Below are 17,168 nucleotides of genomic sequence, written 5' to 3' on the forward strand. Positions count from 1 at the left end.
TGCAACCAAGCGATGTGTCTCTCCTCTCTCTCCTTCCCTCTCTCTTTCTCTCTCTCTCTCCCTTCCTCCCTCCCTCCCTCCTCCCTGCCTCTCTTTCTAAAGATCAATGGAAAAATATCCTCAGGTCAGGATTAAAAACAAAAACAGGGAAGGAAGAGATGAATTGTGGGACAGAAGTTCTGGAGAAGATGGAGAGGAATGTGGTGCAAAGAAACAAAGTACAGAGCCCCGCCCTCCTTGGCAGAGAAAGGAGCGGGTCTTTATCTGAACCGCCGAGGAAACAGCGGGCAGTTCACTCTCCCAAACTGAACACCTGCTGTGGTGAAGGTTCCAGACAGGTGAGGTTGGAGGTGAATGAAGCAATGGCTGAGATGTGAGATGAGATCAAAGGAAGACTTGAAGTGAGAACGTGGGGAGGCAGAGGGGGAGGGCCATTTAGAGAGAGAAAGGGGCTCCAGCCCCATGTGTTGGGAGTGTGGTGGGCAGCGCTTGCTGGGTCCTCACCGGCCATCCTCTGCTGCTGCTGGGCATCTTCGAGGAAGTCCTTCAGCTTCTCGATCTCGGCTTGCAGGGCCCCACACTCCGCCTGGCATGTGTTCTGCTTCACCCCCCGGAGGGTCATTTCCAGTTCCGTCGTCATCAGCTGCTGCTTCTCAAACTCCATCTCTTTCTTCAGGAGGGTGGTCTGAACCCGTGTCAGTTCCTTCTCTAGCTCGTGCAGTATTTCATCTTTCTCTTGGAGGAGCTGAGGAAAGCAACGCGTTAATGCTAACAAAGCCTGACAGTGGCAGGGCAAAGTCAATCAGAGACTCTCTGGAGCCCTCTCACAGCTACCATCTTCTCATGCCTGGATATTGCAATAGCCTCCTACCTTAGCTCTCTGCCACCCCTCACTGCACCAATCAGGGGTGGCTCTAAAAATGCAAGTCAGATCTTGTATGCCTCTGATCAAAACCATCCATGGCTCCACCTCACTTAGAAAAAGGCCTCTCAGGATGCTATGCCTCATGACCTGGTCCTTGGCTACTAGCTTGACCTCACCTCTTGCCACCCCCACCCTGTCTGCAACAAGTGGTCTCCTAGAGCACGCCAAGGGGCCTCCCACTTGAGAGCTTTTGCACTTGCTATTCTCTCAAGGCCTTTGCCTGGGTGGCTCCCTCCCTTCATTCAACTCTCTTCCCAAATGTCACCTCGTCAGAGAGGCCTTCCCTGACCACCCTGTATAAAACAGCCACCAAGCTATTTTAGGAATTTATCAGTATCTGACATATTCATTCTGTTATTTGTTTATTGTCTGTCTCTCCACACTAGAATGTAAGCTCCATGAGAGCATATTTTATTATATTCTTTAAAAAAATTATTGTAAAAGTTACATTTATTGGGGTGGCATTGGTTAATAAAATTTTATAGGTTTCAGGTGTACAATTATATAATATTTTTAGTGCCTAGAACAGTGCTTGGCACATCTTAGGAGCTCAAAAATATTTGTTGGGTAAATATATGGATGACTCAAAGCTGTCTATCCAGATGCCTTGCTTCTTGCTGTCATCTCTCCACGTGCCTCTATTTTGACTGACAGATCGCCTCTGGACCTTGAAATTGGAGGTGTGGATGACAGTCAGTCAACCAATTGGATTATTTCTACTCGCTCTGACCAAGTTTAGAGCTGGATAGCATTGACTACAGAAGCTTTTGTCCTTGGTTTCATTCTTAGGCTTCTCCAGGGCCTTGATTTATGTTGGCAACTACAGATCCTTTAGGGCAGCGCTCCCTTAATATTTTCAAACTGCCTGATTTGCATATTCTAAGATATTTGTCATTTTAAAAATTGAAATTCACTTCATATTCTTAATTAGGCTACACATTATTTTATATTATTTCTTTCCACTATCAAGCACGAACAAAAGCATAAAGGAACAATGCCAAGTGTGTCCCAAACTCTCTGCCCTGTAGGGCTGGAGACAAATCTCTTTCTTACAGAGGCAACATCTCTATTAAGGTATTGCTATTTTATTTATTTATTATGCGGTATGAGAAGTACTAAAAAAGTCCTCAGAATGTCTCTGGGCCTGAAGAGACCATTGTACACATTGTACATGTGTTGATGCTCCCTAAGCATTCACAGTGGGTGCAGGATTGCCGAACGTGCTCTATGTGGCCGAGGCCTGGCCTCACACCCGCCCTATTGCTAGTTCCGACGAGAGAGCTCCTCGCCTCACCGTGTCTTTCTTCAAACTGAGCTTCTGGGCCTCAGTGAACTGCGCCTGCAGCTCCTGCTGCCGAAGCTGCAGGATGATGATCTCCTTGTCCTTCCTCTCCATGTGGGCAGATGCCTCCTCCCGCAGCCCGTGCAGGTCCAGCTCCAACTTCATCATTTCTACAGCGGGGCCGGACAGAGGGCTTCTTGCTTAGAGGCGGATTCTGCCTTCCTTCTGGGGCCCCACCCTTTTTGGCCACAGCCCCCCTCGGCCCCCAGTGTACCCTTCATGATGTTTTTCTTTTGTTCTGACACAGCCTCGAGCTCCATGCGCAGGTCCTTCACGAGGTTCTGGTACTCCTCCACGTGCAGGCACTGGCTGTCTTTCTGCTCCTGCAAGTGTTTCAGTATCTGGAAAGATGGAAAAGAGCAGGGCAGGGTGAGAACATGGCGGGAGAACGCTTCCTAAAATCCCGAATGTCCAGAACAGGCAAATCCGGTGGGTAGGAAGCAGAGTGGTGGTTGCCAGGGGTTGGGGGTGGGGTGGGTGATGGGGAGTGGCTCTTCATGGATACCGGTTTCTTTCTGGAGTGATGAAAATGTGCTGGAATTAGTGGCGATGTTGCCCTACTCTGTGAATATACTAAAACTCACTGATGAAACACTTTAAATGGTGAATTTTATGGTCTGTCAATTACATATCAATTAAAAAATATTATTAAAAAAGGATATGGCAGACTTCTCACACTCACATTGAATGTGTACAAAGGAAGCCACTTCTTCCTCCCTATAACAATCAGTGTCACTGATGGAGCATATACCATGTGCCAGGCACTGTCCCAGGTACTGCAAACAACACAGACACAAATCCTTGCCCCCATGGAGCAGACCGTCTGGGGGAATGAGCATAATAAGCAGTGACTTCTAGAAAACAGAAGTTGATAAGTGCTATGGAAGAAGAAATAGAACAACAAAAGGGAATGGAGGTAATGGGGCAGAGACAGGTATGTGGGGTTGCAATATTAAATCAGATGGGTTGGTTGGCCTCACTGAGAAGGGGGCCCCTGTGCAGTGACTTGCTGGAGGTGAGAGTGTGAGCATGTTGTAGGTATCTGAGGGAAGAGCTTTGTAGCCGATGACAAGACCTTGGGGAAAGAACATGGAAAAGTCCATGTGGTTACAGCAGAGTGAGTGATGGGGAAAGTGGCAGGAGATAAGGTGAGGGAGTTAGGGCAGTCACATCACGTGGGACTGTAGTCCCTTGGTAGGGATGTTGGCTTTTATCCTGAAGGAGAGAGAGATGGGCTGTGACCAAGAGAAGGCAGGGGCATATACACATGGCAGAGGAGGAGCAATGAGATGTCTGGGCATCAAGGGAGGTGGGAAGAGATAGTCATGTGACTTCAGAGTTGACAGTGAGGGAGGACTGCAACAGGAAGGCAGGGGACAGCTGGAGAAATACAGGGCAGTCACCATATGACTCAGGTGGGCACTGCGGGGACTCCAAGGCCCAGTATATGTCAGGCTGGTGGAGGGGGAGAGGACTGCTGGCACTGACTGAGATGTGGATGGTTTGCTTCCCAATAGAGTATCGCGGCAACACTAAGGCTTTGGATAGGATATATAAAATGGTGGGGGAAGGTATATCCTGTTTCTTGGGAAAGTCTGGATTATTAAAAAAAAGGAATGTTAATAGAGGAATTAGTGTCTAGTGGATATAGAATTTCAGTTTTACAAGATGAGAAAGTTCTAGAGATTTGTTGCACACCAATGTGAATATACTTAACATGGATGAACTGTACACCTCAAAGTGGCTAAGATGGGAAATTCAATGTCATGCGTTTTTTACCATTATAAAAAAATAAGAGAGTAAGGGAGAAATAAAGACATTTTTCAGACAAAAATAAAAAAGGAGTGCTATCCTTATTGCAGGTCAGGATGTGAAAAACATGGAGCTGACCTTTAAAATAAATATTGACAGATGTCCAAGGAGGAAACTCCGAAGTTCAATACTGATCCCTTATTCACTCAGACTTTGTGGGATCAGAAAGTCCGGAAAAGAGGAGTCCCTGCTTCCCCACTGGGGACCCCTTAGAGAACTTATATGCGTCGTCTACTCTCTCTGCCGCCCCTCCTGTCCCCATTCCAGCCTCAGCAGGTTGCACTCCCGTGCCCCAGCATGGCCGCAAGTGCCTGGCTTTGTCTTGTACCACAAGTTCAGGCATGACTCACCTAGGAGGAGACCTGATTTAGTTTTGACTATTGGTTGGTCAAATCTTGCTATTTGTTTACATGGTTTAAATGCTTATTCATCATGAGAATCAACTTTTGAGATGCCTTTGAGTTTCTAAAATATCAGGTTTTCAAAAAGAGAGTGAATTTGAATTAATAATTTTCCCTAAATTTGCTACTTTTCGACTCCAACCAGACACTAGAAGGCTGGAATGGTCCTTGTGAATCTGGCAAGCCAACAGGACTTTCTGCCTGGTTTAGGTGGATTGTTGGAAGTGCGTTAAGAGACAGGTGTAATTCTAAAATCCAATCCCAAAATCGAATGCTGGCTGTATCCATGTGGCAGGGCCAACCAAGGTCACACAAATACAAAATAAAATATAATGTAAGATAAAAATTAAAAACAAGCAGGAAAACGCAGAGTCAAATCCCAATTGGTACGACCCCCCCGGTACAAATAAGCAAAAGTTGTCCCACCTTTTTGATGTCTTCGCAATCCTCCGAGGAGCTGGGAGGATGTCGGTGGGTGGCTGTATAAGAAGCAAAGTCTGCTTGTAATTTTATCAACGCCTCTTCACGCTCCAGAACCTGCAAATGAGCCCAAGTCAGTTAGGCTGCATGATCAATGTTCTGTGTTTACACTAGTGTTATTTTAGCAGGGTGTTCCTTTTAACAGCCTAAGTTTCTTATAACGTTATAATTCATCATGCACTTCCTGTGGGGTCTGGGGCAGGAATTATGTCCTCAATCTTACATCAAGGTTCCCTAAGAGATAGACAGTGATTTGTCTTGAGTTTGTCAGTGGACACATTTTGGACTCTCTCCTGAACCTCTGTGTGGTCCAGTTTGTTAGGCAGACGAAGGTTCTTTGGAGGCTGTGAATTAGGAAAGATGCGCTTAATCTATCAGAAGATGGGATTCAACGTTCAAGAATTAAAGAAGGAAAACTTTTTAACGGAATGGGTAAATGTGTATGTACTTCTTAAAAATAAAAAAAAACATGAAATTTTTGTTCTTGTTTGTGGAAAATAATTCAAATAAAACCCAAGCATTGATAATCAGAAATTAAAATTTGCTCTCCATTTATTCTTCCCTCGTTCATTTCCCCTAAGGGGGAAGGGGCACTTTCCCTTATATACTAGAAATTGACAATTTCTAGCATATACTTCTACATCATGATCAAAGACACCGATAAACAAAAAGTGGAACCATACATAAGATTCTGCAACTTATTCTCAACAATTTATCACAAGCATCCTTCTATATAGCCCTTACAGATCTGCTTAATCCATTTTCGTGGCTGCACAGTATTCTCTAGTGGGGATATCTTTTAAATAATTTCTCAATCTCTAACATTTTTCCTATTGATGAGCACTTAAGTCGTTGTGTGAAAGATTTTATGACTCTTTCCAATCTTGAACTTAGTGTGGGTGGGGAGAATGCATACTATGGAGAATATGAATAAAAGGCAGGGGCCAGTTTAAGACATTTGAGGAGTCTTGGTGAAAGAGATTACTTTAGGTAACTCTCTCTCCCTCCTTTCTTTTCTCATGACTTTGTTTGGGGTCTCAGAAGTGTTCCAGAAGAAGGCACTTACCAAAGCATTACTGCAGGCTAGCTTATTTCGAAGTTCCTGGATTAGGTCATCCTGTTCAGAGACCTTTTGCCAGACTTCAGACAGTCGTTTCAGCGTCTCCTGATGCTCTTGAATCATGCAGGGAGAAGTGTATATACGCACCTTTGAATGATCGCCCTTGTTCTCGGGTTCCTGGGATATTTAAAAATAAGGGGTGGTTTTGTTCACAATTTTTGAGTTAAGAATGCTGTGAGCATGAAAAAAAAATCTCTGGACTTATATTCTAAAAATGTATGTTCATACATGTGAATCATAACTTTCTTAACAAAGGAAAAAATTAACAAGGGTATACATATGGTATAAAGTTCGAGAGAGAATACACTGAAAAGTCAGTCCTTCCACCTTGGCCTTCTATGACTCACAGCCCCTCCTGCAACACAGTCCTAGTGACCAGTTTTTTGGGTATCTTTTTAGAAATTTTTATGCATATATATATATATATATATATGAAACCCCCTAGTTTTTTGTCTACACAAATGAAACGTTTTCTATACACTAATGTAAATTGTGTTTTCACTTGACAATTTATTGAGGACATTTTTCATTTTGTTACTTGTACATCTACTTTTAAAATTAATTTCAAATTGCACAAGTAATGCGTATGTGTACTATCTTTCTAAAACATTGTAACATTAAAATTTCTCTTTGATCACCGCCACTAATCCTATACTCATTGCATTCTCTGAAGATGACCATTTTTGCATAGCCTTCTAGAACTTTATCCGTACATTTACATACATATAAACAAACCTGTAGAATGCAGATATTATGTTGTCTTTTAAAAACATATAGACTTTTTCACTTAACAAGATGTCCTCAAAATTTATCCATATTAGTACATGTACCTTTATCTTGTTCTTTTAAATTCCTTTTAAATGTGTTTATCCAGTCTCCTATTGATGAGAATATAGGTTGTTTTCAAGTTTTTTTCCCCTAAAATGAACCTGAATATTTTTGCATATAAATCTTCGAGTACATTTTCTGGTATATGTGTGTAAATTAAATTCATAGAAGTAGGACTGATAGGATATATTTAAGACTTTGATAGATATCACACAATTGCTCTTCAAAGACATTTATCAATTAACATTCTCCTGAGTATTAGTATGCCTGTATTACTTGTGTAATGAAAAAAAAAAAAGCAACTGAAAAACGAATACAAATTCAGGCATTTTGGCTCTTTGTTCGCATGGTTCGTGGCTTTCTCCTGTTTGATCCTGAAGTCATGCTTTGCATGAGTCCTATGACCTAGAAGAGCCCTTCACCAGACCCCCATGAGAACATGGCATATTTGAGAACTCATTTAGTAATTCACTTTCTGCCTTATTTGAAGTAGTGGCTTTTTATATTGATTAAGGGCCTCTAAATTCATAAGGAACAATCTTAAAGGAGATGTGGAGGCTAGACGTTCAAAGCTGAGGGCTACACAATTCCAGGGGAGGAATGACACCTGGTTGAAGGTCTGGGTTTCTGGCAGCGGAGGTTGGGGCTGGTACTGGGGACCACCTGGGAGCTTGTCCACTTGCTGGAGCTCCTGGTTTGAGAGGCCTAGTTTAGGTCCTACCTGACCGACAATCCCACTGAGTTCCCCCTCCAACATCTTCACTTGACATTCCAGTAACTCAATGTTGCTTAGGGAAGTCTGGTATTTATCCCTGTAGAGGTTTAAGCTTCTTTCTAGGGAGACAATCTTGTTCCCGGCCAAGGCGAGTTTCTCCTGGGCCAAATGGAGCTTCTCCCCTGTGTTTCCAGTATGCGTTCCAATTTCCTCCTCGTACAGAATCACCTGTTGGTGTAGGAAATGAAACCACACTGAACCCATAGAAGCATCTAATGAGAAAAGAGTAAGGCTATGAGACTCCATGCAGTCCTATACCTTAACTCATCTTGAGAAACACAGATACACAGAATAGCCCCAGCACAGATTTAAAAGCTACAATATAATATCAGAATGTGAATGGTTAGAAATAAAAAAGGTTGTCCTATTTAGATGCTAAGCTTCTTAAAGACAAGGACCATATTTATTTCCCATTCTGCTGGGCGTGTAGTAAGAATTCCATAAAGACTTGTTAGTTGATTAATAGGAATCAATTTGTATAGCTCCATTAAAATTTTTTTTAAGGGCTTGAAACACGAGTTTCCTCTCTTCCCTAGATATTCTCTAGGGGTCTAATTTAGAAAATGGAGAGCACCCTGGGCACACAGGTCCATGTCAGCAAAGTTCCCTGGAGACAGTAGGGGAACATGACCCGAAGTTCCTCTGAGATTTGTACAAGCCTTATTTAGTTTTCTTTTCTTCCTAATCAATTAATTAGCCAACCAATGGACACATTCATTGAATGCTCATGAGCAATGTCTTGGGTGCTGAGGGAATACATATCTATATGATACAGGCTCCTCACTCAGAGTTTATAAACTCTGCCAATTTTGGGGAGATATGATTTAAAATGAGCAAACAAGTGGTACATAGTGGAGAATGCTAAATTGTATGACTTGACTGACACATACAGAAGGAATTAAGAGCAGACGAATCGCCAAGGCAGGCTTAAGTTTGGTTCAAATAGTTCAGTGTAAAATTTGAATAGAACACAATCTATTCGTCTAAGCTAATTACACTTGTTGCCTGTCACTTCAGATTCTTCCTAGAAAAGGATCATTTAGTCTGAGGTGTTTATTAGGGAAGGAGAAAGAGAAAAGGGCATATTTCATATTCAAATGTGTGTAACCGAAGCTGCCAGTAGCCTGCTCATATCCCCTTGACACTCACCATCCCTTTGCATGTTACGTTTCTTCCAAGCACTAGCATCTTCAACTCTTTGCTTAAGAACTGTTCGTGCCTCAGGGGCCCACCCAAGCAGAGGAGCCAGACAAGGCAGGTTACCAGTACTGGGGAGTTCGTACTCTCAGGGCAGTCCTCGACCAACGATGGGGGAGTATTCTACACCATCTCCCAGAGTTCTCCAGGGACCGAACCCCAGCTGTCTACAACAGTGATCTGACCTTCTCTGACTTACTTCCCTAATTAACTACTTACATTCACCTCCTTGTCTTAGGGTCTGCAATTGGGAAACCCAACCTTAGACAGAAGCCTGATGCCTTTGTGTATTAAAGAATTGAGGGAATCTGGCACAATGCCCAAAGTAATTTTTTCCAATACTTTTCTGGTTTGGGATCTGTATCAGTGACTGCTACTTGCTACTGTTACTGCTACCTGCCGCATCAATGCTTCCCCTCATTAGTGATAGAAACCTTGACTTTATTTGGGACAGCAGCATACCTTACTAAAACAGTGCATTTCCTAGGCTTCCTAGCTGTAGCCATGTGACTAACTCTGGCCACTGATATAAAAATGAACGTGTATGGGGCTTTTAAAGTATCCTTAAAAGGGAGCAGTGTGCCTTTCTCTCCACAGCCCCAAATTCTATCCTGATTATTTGGATCAGGGATGTGATGGTTGGAGCTCTAGCAGCCACCTTGAAATGGAAGCCTTAAGCTGATGATGATGGAGCTGAAAGATAGGACCCGAGGTACCCGATGACACATGCAGTTACCATAACATCCCTAGACCTTATCTTATATGTCATAGAAATAAACTATCTTACTTAAGCATGATTACTTGGGGTTTTTCTGTTATACTCAGCCAAATAGAATCACAACTAATTCAGGGTCACTTTATCCAGGCTGAACTATTGTTTAAATTATACTGAGATATGTAATACCCTTTGTAATACTTTAAGCAATTTAAAAAAATAAAATAAAATGAAAAAAAAATTATACTGAGTTTTAACAACAGTCCTGCATTAGCATTAATAAACCACAGTTCATGCTCACCAGCTTTGTTCCAGATTATATTTTGCAGGATAACCTTTCTTTGTTCCTTTCCCACCTAATCCTTTTAAAGAAATTCTCATTGGCCACAGTTCTCCCTTTTTTAAAAAAAGTCTATGTTCTTTAAGGCCCATCATAAAACCCCTGGAGTTAGTCTTTAAGCAACAGCACACACACACCACCACTACCCCCACCATCCAAGACAGTCATTGGAATTTTACCTTTAAAGGCAAAGGAAGAAGAGCCAGGGAGGCTGCCTGGCCTTTTACTTAGAACCCACGGTTTTACTGTTGCTAGTGCCATTGCTCAACTGGGTCAGGCTCCATAGATTTGGTCTTCAGAATTTACTTGGAATTCCACAAGGATTCTCTCTCTGGTTTAAAAAATACAATCCTGCCTGGCTGATGTGGCTTAGTGTTTGAGCATCGACCTATGAACCAGAAGCTCATGGTTCGATTCCCGGTCAGTGCACATGTCCGGGTTGCGGGCTCGATCCCCAGTGGGGGGTGTACAGGAGGCAGCTGATCAATGATTCTTTCTCATCATTGATGCTTCTATCTCTCTCTCCCTTCCTCTCGGAAATCAATAAAAATATTAAAAAATAGAATCCTGGGACATGAATAGAAATGAATGTCCAGAATATAGTTCAGATAAGTCTACCAGTGGTTCTCAACCTTCTGGCCCTTTAAATACAGTTCCTTATGCTGTGACCCAACCATAAAATTATTTTCGTTGCTACTTCATAACTGTAATGTTGCTACTGTTATGAATTGTAATGTAAATATCTGCTATGCAGGATGGTCTTAGGCGACCCCTGTGAAAGGGTCCTTCGACCACCAAAGGGGCCGCGACACACAGATTGAGAACCGCTGGTCTAGATGATCTCAAACTCCAGTCTGCAAAAAGGACTGACTTATATTCTCAATGTTTGATTCAGACCCAATGTCTGGTTCCCTTGTCAACTGTGCCAGTGTCAGGAATTTATATATTATCAAAACTTGATAACTTTTTCTAAAATTGTTCATTTAATGGGCCTTATGCTCTTTTTTATAACCCTCAGAGACCTAGAGTCTTTTGCATTTAAATTGCAATGTTAATAAAATGAAAATGATAGGCCTTCACACACAACACACACACACACACAGAACACACGGAACACATACCCACATGCACCAGTACTGGAGCTCTCACCCACTTATACCATTCTGCTTAGTTCCCTCTGCTCAGCTTCGAAAAGATCAAGACTTAAAGAAGGAAAGCTGATAAAACCCGCTCAAGATGTTGTGAAGCTCTCCTCTCTAAGTCCAATGCTTGCTTTCTAGTAGGCTTGGCCTGTTTCCTGTAGGTACATGAGCATATGAGACACTTCCAGAGTAACTCTAGCTATACCTCATCTTCTTTCAGTTTGCAGTGATGGTGAAGAAGAACCAGGTCGGAAGTCTGCTTCTCTAGGACGGACTGATACTGCAGGAGGGAACAGTAAGACGTCTGCAGCTCCTCCGTGCGAAACTCCAGTTCTTGCTGAAGGGCCAGCAATTTTTTCTTGAGTTGCTGGAGTTGTCTCAGGTGACACTGTTTACTGGCCCCAAACTCCATCTGTGATTCCTTGAATGCTAATGCTTGCTTCTTATTCTGTAATTGAGGAAAAACATACAGAAAAGGCTTTAGAGTGTTACTAAGCATGCATTCATTCTTTGATTTTTTAAAAATTGTTCAAGAGTTCACATCCATTTACCTGTCCTTTTATCTTTTCATCTACAGAGCACTTATTAAACATTTTACTCTATTCACAATGAAACATCACTTTGTGTTTCCACTCTATAAGAGGATTTAAAAGAAGAAAAAACCATAGTTCTTTCTTACTACTTAGATCTACCATTCTTCTTATTTAGGTCAGAAGAAAAAACACACATAAAGGCCTGAACTAGAGAGTAGTATAAAGATATATGTGATAATATGCTTATGTTTCATCTTCACATATAAAAATAACACAGTTGACCTGGAAGGTAATGCATTTCTGGTCATGGTCCTTGGACTAATCTTGATTATTAAAAATGCCAAGATAGCCAGGACCAGTTTGGCTCAGTAGATAGAGCGTCAGCCTGCGGACTCAAGGGTCCCAGGTTCGATTCTGGTCAAGGGCATGTATCTTGGTTGCGGGCACATCCCCAGTGGGGGGCGTGCAGGAGGCGGCTGACCGATTTTCTCTCTCATCGATGTTTCTGGCTCTCTATCCCTCTCCCTTCCTCTCTGTAAAAAATCAATAAAATATATTTTAAAAAATGCCCAGAGAAAAGGGTAAACTCTGGGTTGGGGTTTTGAGGAAACAGGTTTCTGGATGGTGGGAAATGGGAGGCAGAGATATTGTTCAGGCATGTCTGGGTGCTGACTCTGTCTCCTTCTGCTGATAGAAGATGTGACTTTGCAGAGGCTGTGTGTTTGTGTGTGTGTGTGTGTGTGTGTGTGTGTGTGTGTGTGTGTTAGAAAGATAGGTAGGTAGATAGATAGTTCTCCATGCCAATCCACAATTTACCTGAAATGCTGCTAGATTATCCTACATTTTCAGTCATTCATTCAATAAACATATGTTGAACACCTACTTTACATCGAGTATTTTGCTGGCTGGACATATTCCTGAGTTGTGTATCTAGTACAATTGAGGTCTTTGCACTAATGTGTCTATATTTTCTCGCCCAACATGCCTGATGACATGTGAAAGAGGTGGATGAAGAGGGTGTCCCTTAGCTCCTGTGTCTGCTTCTTATCCTCCTTCTCATTCTTTAAAACACTGCAAATCCTGCTCTTCTTCCTATTTTCCCTGCAAAGGTGTCTTTGCATCAATCCCATGGGCTTCACTGGCATGTCCTTAACAAGGCACTGCACATTCTGATTTCTGAGCACCTCATATTGTCAATAGATGATAAACTCCTGGAAGGCAGGGGCCATGTCTGCTCCTATGGAACCCGGATTAGAGATTTATACACAGTGAAGTATTGAAAGAGAGAAGGAAATAAAATAGAGAATGAGCACTCTTATTGGTTCCCAAGAATTTGAACTTGTGGCCTTGGCTTCATTAACAGAGTACTTTTAAACATTTAAAAATGAACTGTTTTTCTTAACAGTTTTAGTGAGGTATACTTTAGATATCATAAAATCCAACCATTGTAAGTGTACAACTTAATGCTTTGTGGCAACCTGGAGTTGTGTGACCATGATCACAATCAAGCCTTCGAACATTTCCATCACCTCAAATAGTTCTCTGATGCCCATTTGTCACTCCTGTTCCTCCCTCAGCTCCAGGCCACCACTAATCCGCTTTCTGCCTCTACGGATTTACCCTTTCCAGACGTTTCATATAAATGGAATTGTATAAAATGTCATCTTTTGTGTCTGGTTCCTTTCACTCAGGAAAATGTTTTTGAGGTTCATCCAGACTCTAGCAAGCATCACTATTCTGATCATTTTTATATTGCTGAATAGTATGAATGTACCACATTTTGTTCATCTGTTTACCAGTTAATGAATAGTTGGACTGTTTTGGATTTTGGCTGTTATAAATAATGCTGCTAGGAATATTAATAGCTGTCGTGTGGATATTATATTTTTATTTAATGAATTTGTTCAGCAAATATTATGGTGCACCTCCTATGTGCTAAGCACTAGATAATGGGGATACAGAAGTTTATAAAACATACAGATTCTCTGTCTTCTGGTAAATTATGTAGTGAAAAAGGGAAAAAGTACCATGGAAGAGAGTGAAGCAGGGGAGGGATGAGGAATGCCAGGATGGAGGCAGCTGCAATTCTGAATTAAATGTTTTCATGGAGGCCCACGTAGCAAAGGTGACATTTGAGCCAAGACTTGAAGGAGGCAGGGAAGGAGCCCGATGGGAATCGAAGCAGGAACACTTCAGAGAGAAATAACAGCAAGGGGCAAGGCCTGGAGGTGAGAGGAGCCCAGTGGTGTTTGAGGAGTCACTTTGTTCTGGCTGGAGCAGAGATAGGGAAAGGGAGAGTGGTACCAGGTGAGGTGAAAGGAAAGAGAGGTGAGGTTCTTTAGGGCCATAGATGCCATTCTAAAGGCTTTGACTTTTCCTTTCAGGATAGACCATTGGAGGGTACTGAGCAGGGGGGATTGATGGGATCCCCTGCAGATATTACAAAGGACATACTGGCTGTCCTATTGAAAATCAACTATAGGGTGCCCAGCTAGCACAGCTCAGTGGTTGAGTGTTGACCTATGAACCAGGAGGTCAGGGCACATGCCCAGATTGCGGGCTTAATCGTCAGTGTGAGGCCTGCTGATCAATGATTCTCTCTCATCATTGATGTTTCTATCTCTATCTCCCTCTCCCTTCTCTCTGAAATCAATAAAAATATATTTAAAAAAAAAAAGAAAATCAATTACAGGAAGGCAGAAGCAGGGAGACCAGCCAGGAGGCTACCGCAAGGATGTGGAGGAGAAAGGATGATGGCTTGGACGAAGGTGGTAGCAGTAGGTGGGAGAAATGGCTGGATTCTAGATATATTTTGAAAATAGAGCCCACAGGATTTGCTGCTGCATTAGATGTTAGATGGTGGGAGATGATGATCATCCAAACAGGATAATTCCAGGTTTTGGTCTGAGTAACTGGAGAGATGGAGTTTTAATGAGATTAATTAAGTAAGACCTGGCAGCCAGGAGAAAATCATCTCTAGTGAGAGTGGCTGGTGCAGCACAGATAAGGGAGGCTTAGTTCAGCTCAGAACCAGAAAGTCTATAGCTGATTGTGTTGTTCAATCTGATTTACTCTCCGGCTCTCCTAGAAGTTCATTTCATCCTTAATGTCACAGAATAGAGAAGGCAGTCAGAGAAAATTGACGACAATAGTAACCAGGCAAAAGAAACCCTAGGTAACTTCTTTCCTGAGCCAAACAAAGCAAAATTTTGTGTTTATTTTGTGTAGCTATAATTTCCAGTATTTATATGAAATGTTCTCAGTTAAGTGCTTTTATTCTTTTTAAAAGAATAAAACCCCTTGTCTGTAAATAAGGTTCAGGGAGAAGTGACTTGGAAATAATATGTATGTATGTGTGTGTGTGTGTGTATGTATACATGTGTGCTTATACACATACACATGTATGGGGTGGTTCTCAACAGCCCAACCTGTCTATGCCCAATCTGTCTATATAGCTAAGCTGGGGTGAAGAGCTACTTAGAAAAAGACATAGTAAGTACTTAATGCAGATAGAACTAAAACAAAGGAGTGAACATTAGGAGTAGGCATAAGTCAGAAGGCTGTATTTTAGTGAAGCAAATACCCAATAAAATCCTTAACAAAATTAGCCAAAATTCTGTTTCTCTTAGTTTTGTGGTAACACGATAGACCAACTAAGTGATAAGATTTCACTCAAGTCTTTCAGTACAGGGCAGACGTACCCTAATGTGTTTGGCTATAAAGATCTAAAAATGGCATATATATATATATAGATAGATAGATAGTTTTCTTGGATAAGAACTTTAAACATTTGCATGCTATAGATACCTTGAGTTTAGAGGAATCAAATTTCAAAGACTTGGAGAAATGCCTAGACTTATTTCAAATCTATTGAATTTCTACTTATTTATCTTTAAGTATTCAAAAGATTATTTTTCTTAATTCTAAATGAGTAGTCAATGACATGCTATGAATTAAGTCTACATTTCACTTGTATGTGCCAAAGATCAGTATCATTAAGGCATTAATGCATTTCCTATTGCTTTTTTGTCATCTTTTTAAAAAGTTTTCTTTCCAATGAAGACAGATATTTTATTAGATTCTTCTTTGACCTTTAAACTGAGGTCTGGAGGAAATGAGCAACTTGGAAATGATATGGAAGACTAGTTCTTAGAATGATTATCAAGAGTTGGACATGATTCTGGAGGCCATGTGGTCCACTATGCTTCTCAAATAGATTTCTATCCAAGCCTCAACTATTTTAAAAGATGAAGAGCACTGGCCACCTGTAGGAACCTGTTCCCATATTTAGTCAAACTTTTAGCCCTACTTATGGCCAACGAGAGTATAGCTATTGTTCCCTTCTTGCCTCTGTGGCCACTTGATCACAGAGGGAAATTAATTGGCCTGGCACTATTTGCTTTTTGAGAAGTCACAATGGTTTCCACCCTATACTCTATGCTTTTCAAGTTGATGCTAATTGATTGATGTTAAGTTCTACATTTTCCCTGATATTGAAGTTAAGCTGACAGGTCTATAATTACCAAGATTGTCCTTTTTCCCTTTTTAAAAAGATGAGCACTTCAATTACCCTTTCAGCCTACAGGGACTTTCTTTATCCTCTTGAGTTCTCAAAAATAATCGCTAGCAGCTATGTAATAACACCTGCCAATTCCTTAAGTACTCTTCGAAATATGTCATAAGGCCCTGCTGATTTGCCTAAAGCTGGCTTTTCAAAATACCTTTTAACTATTTTATTCCCTGTTCTAGTTTTCATTGACTCTCTTCTGTCTCAGGTTGGCATTGCTCTGATAATAGATCCCTGCTGATATTTTTTCTTCATTTAAGAACTGAAAGTCTCATATATTTCTGGTCATTGTCATGAACATCTTTCCCCTTTTCTAGAGGTGTTGAGATATTTCTCTTGTAATTCTAGTTTAGCTTTAGATCACTAGATAGGTTTATCTGTTGCATTTTATATCTTCTACAAATTACACTTCTTGCCCTGACTGGGGATCTAACCTGCAACCTTGACATATGAGGATGATGCTCTAACTAATTGACCTACCCTTCTAGGGATTTAAACTTTTTTTTTTAATTTAAACTTTCCTGAACATAGTACTATATGTTTAAGTTACATGCATTTCTTTGGCATGCACCTTCATGGTTTAGATGTTCTTCTCATCAGTGATCTCTGCTTACCAGAGATTTACTTAAAAAAACTATTTTGAAATAAATTTAGATTTCTAGAAAATTGAAAAAATAGTATAGGCAGTTCTCATATACTCTTCATCCAGCTTCCCCTAAATGTTAAGAATTCACAATGTTATCTCCGATAAGGGTTTAATCTCCAACATTTACAGGGAACTCATACAACTTAACAAAAGGAAGATAAACAACCCAATAAAAAAATGGGCAAAGGACCTAATAGATACTTTTCAAAAGAGGACATTCAGAAAGCCAAGAGACATATGAAAACATGCTCAAAGTCACTAATCATCCGAGAGATACAAATCAAAACAACAATGTGGTACCATCTCACACCTGTCAGACTGGCTATCATCAACAAATCAACAAAC

The 17,168-nt window shown here is 41.3% G+C and overlaps 1 protein-coding gene across 1 annotated transcript in view; it reads right to left on the bottom strand.

Moving 5' to 3' along the window:
• Window positions 1-17,168, bottom strand: part of PMFBP1 (polyamine modulated factor 1 binding protein 1) — a 43,288-nt gene that overhangs the window by 13,213 nt on the left and 12,907 nt on the right. Inside the window, exons 4-10 of the mRNA XM_015558791.1 lie at window positions 11,283-11,525; window positions 7,630-7,851; window positions 6,027-6,197; window positions 4,907-5,017; window positions 2,482-2,608; window positions 2,220-2,377; window positions 505-745 (exon numbers count right to left, since the gene is read on the bottom strand). Coding sequence (XP_015414277.1) covers window positions 505-745; window positions 2,220-2,377; window positions 2,482-2,608; window positions 4,907-5,017; window positions 6,027-6,197; window positions 7,630-7,851; window positions 11,283-11,525 — 1,273 coding nt within the window. The remainder of the gene's footprint in view (window positions 1-504; window positions 746-2,219; window positions 2,378-2,481; window positions 2,609-4,906; window positions 5,018-6,026; window positions 6,198-7,629; window positions 7,852-11,282; window positions 11,526-17,168) is intronic.

The sequence above is a fragment of the Myotis davidii genome, unplaced genomic scaffold (genome assembly GCF_000327345.1).
Source record: "Myotis davidii unplaced genomic scaffold, ASM32734v1 scaffold453, whole genome shotgun sequence".
NCBI lineage: Eukaryota > Metazoa > Chordata > Mammalia > Chiroptera > Vespertilionidae > Myotis > Myotis davidii.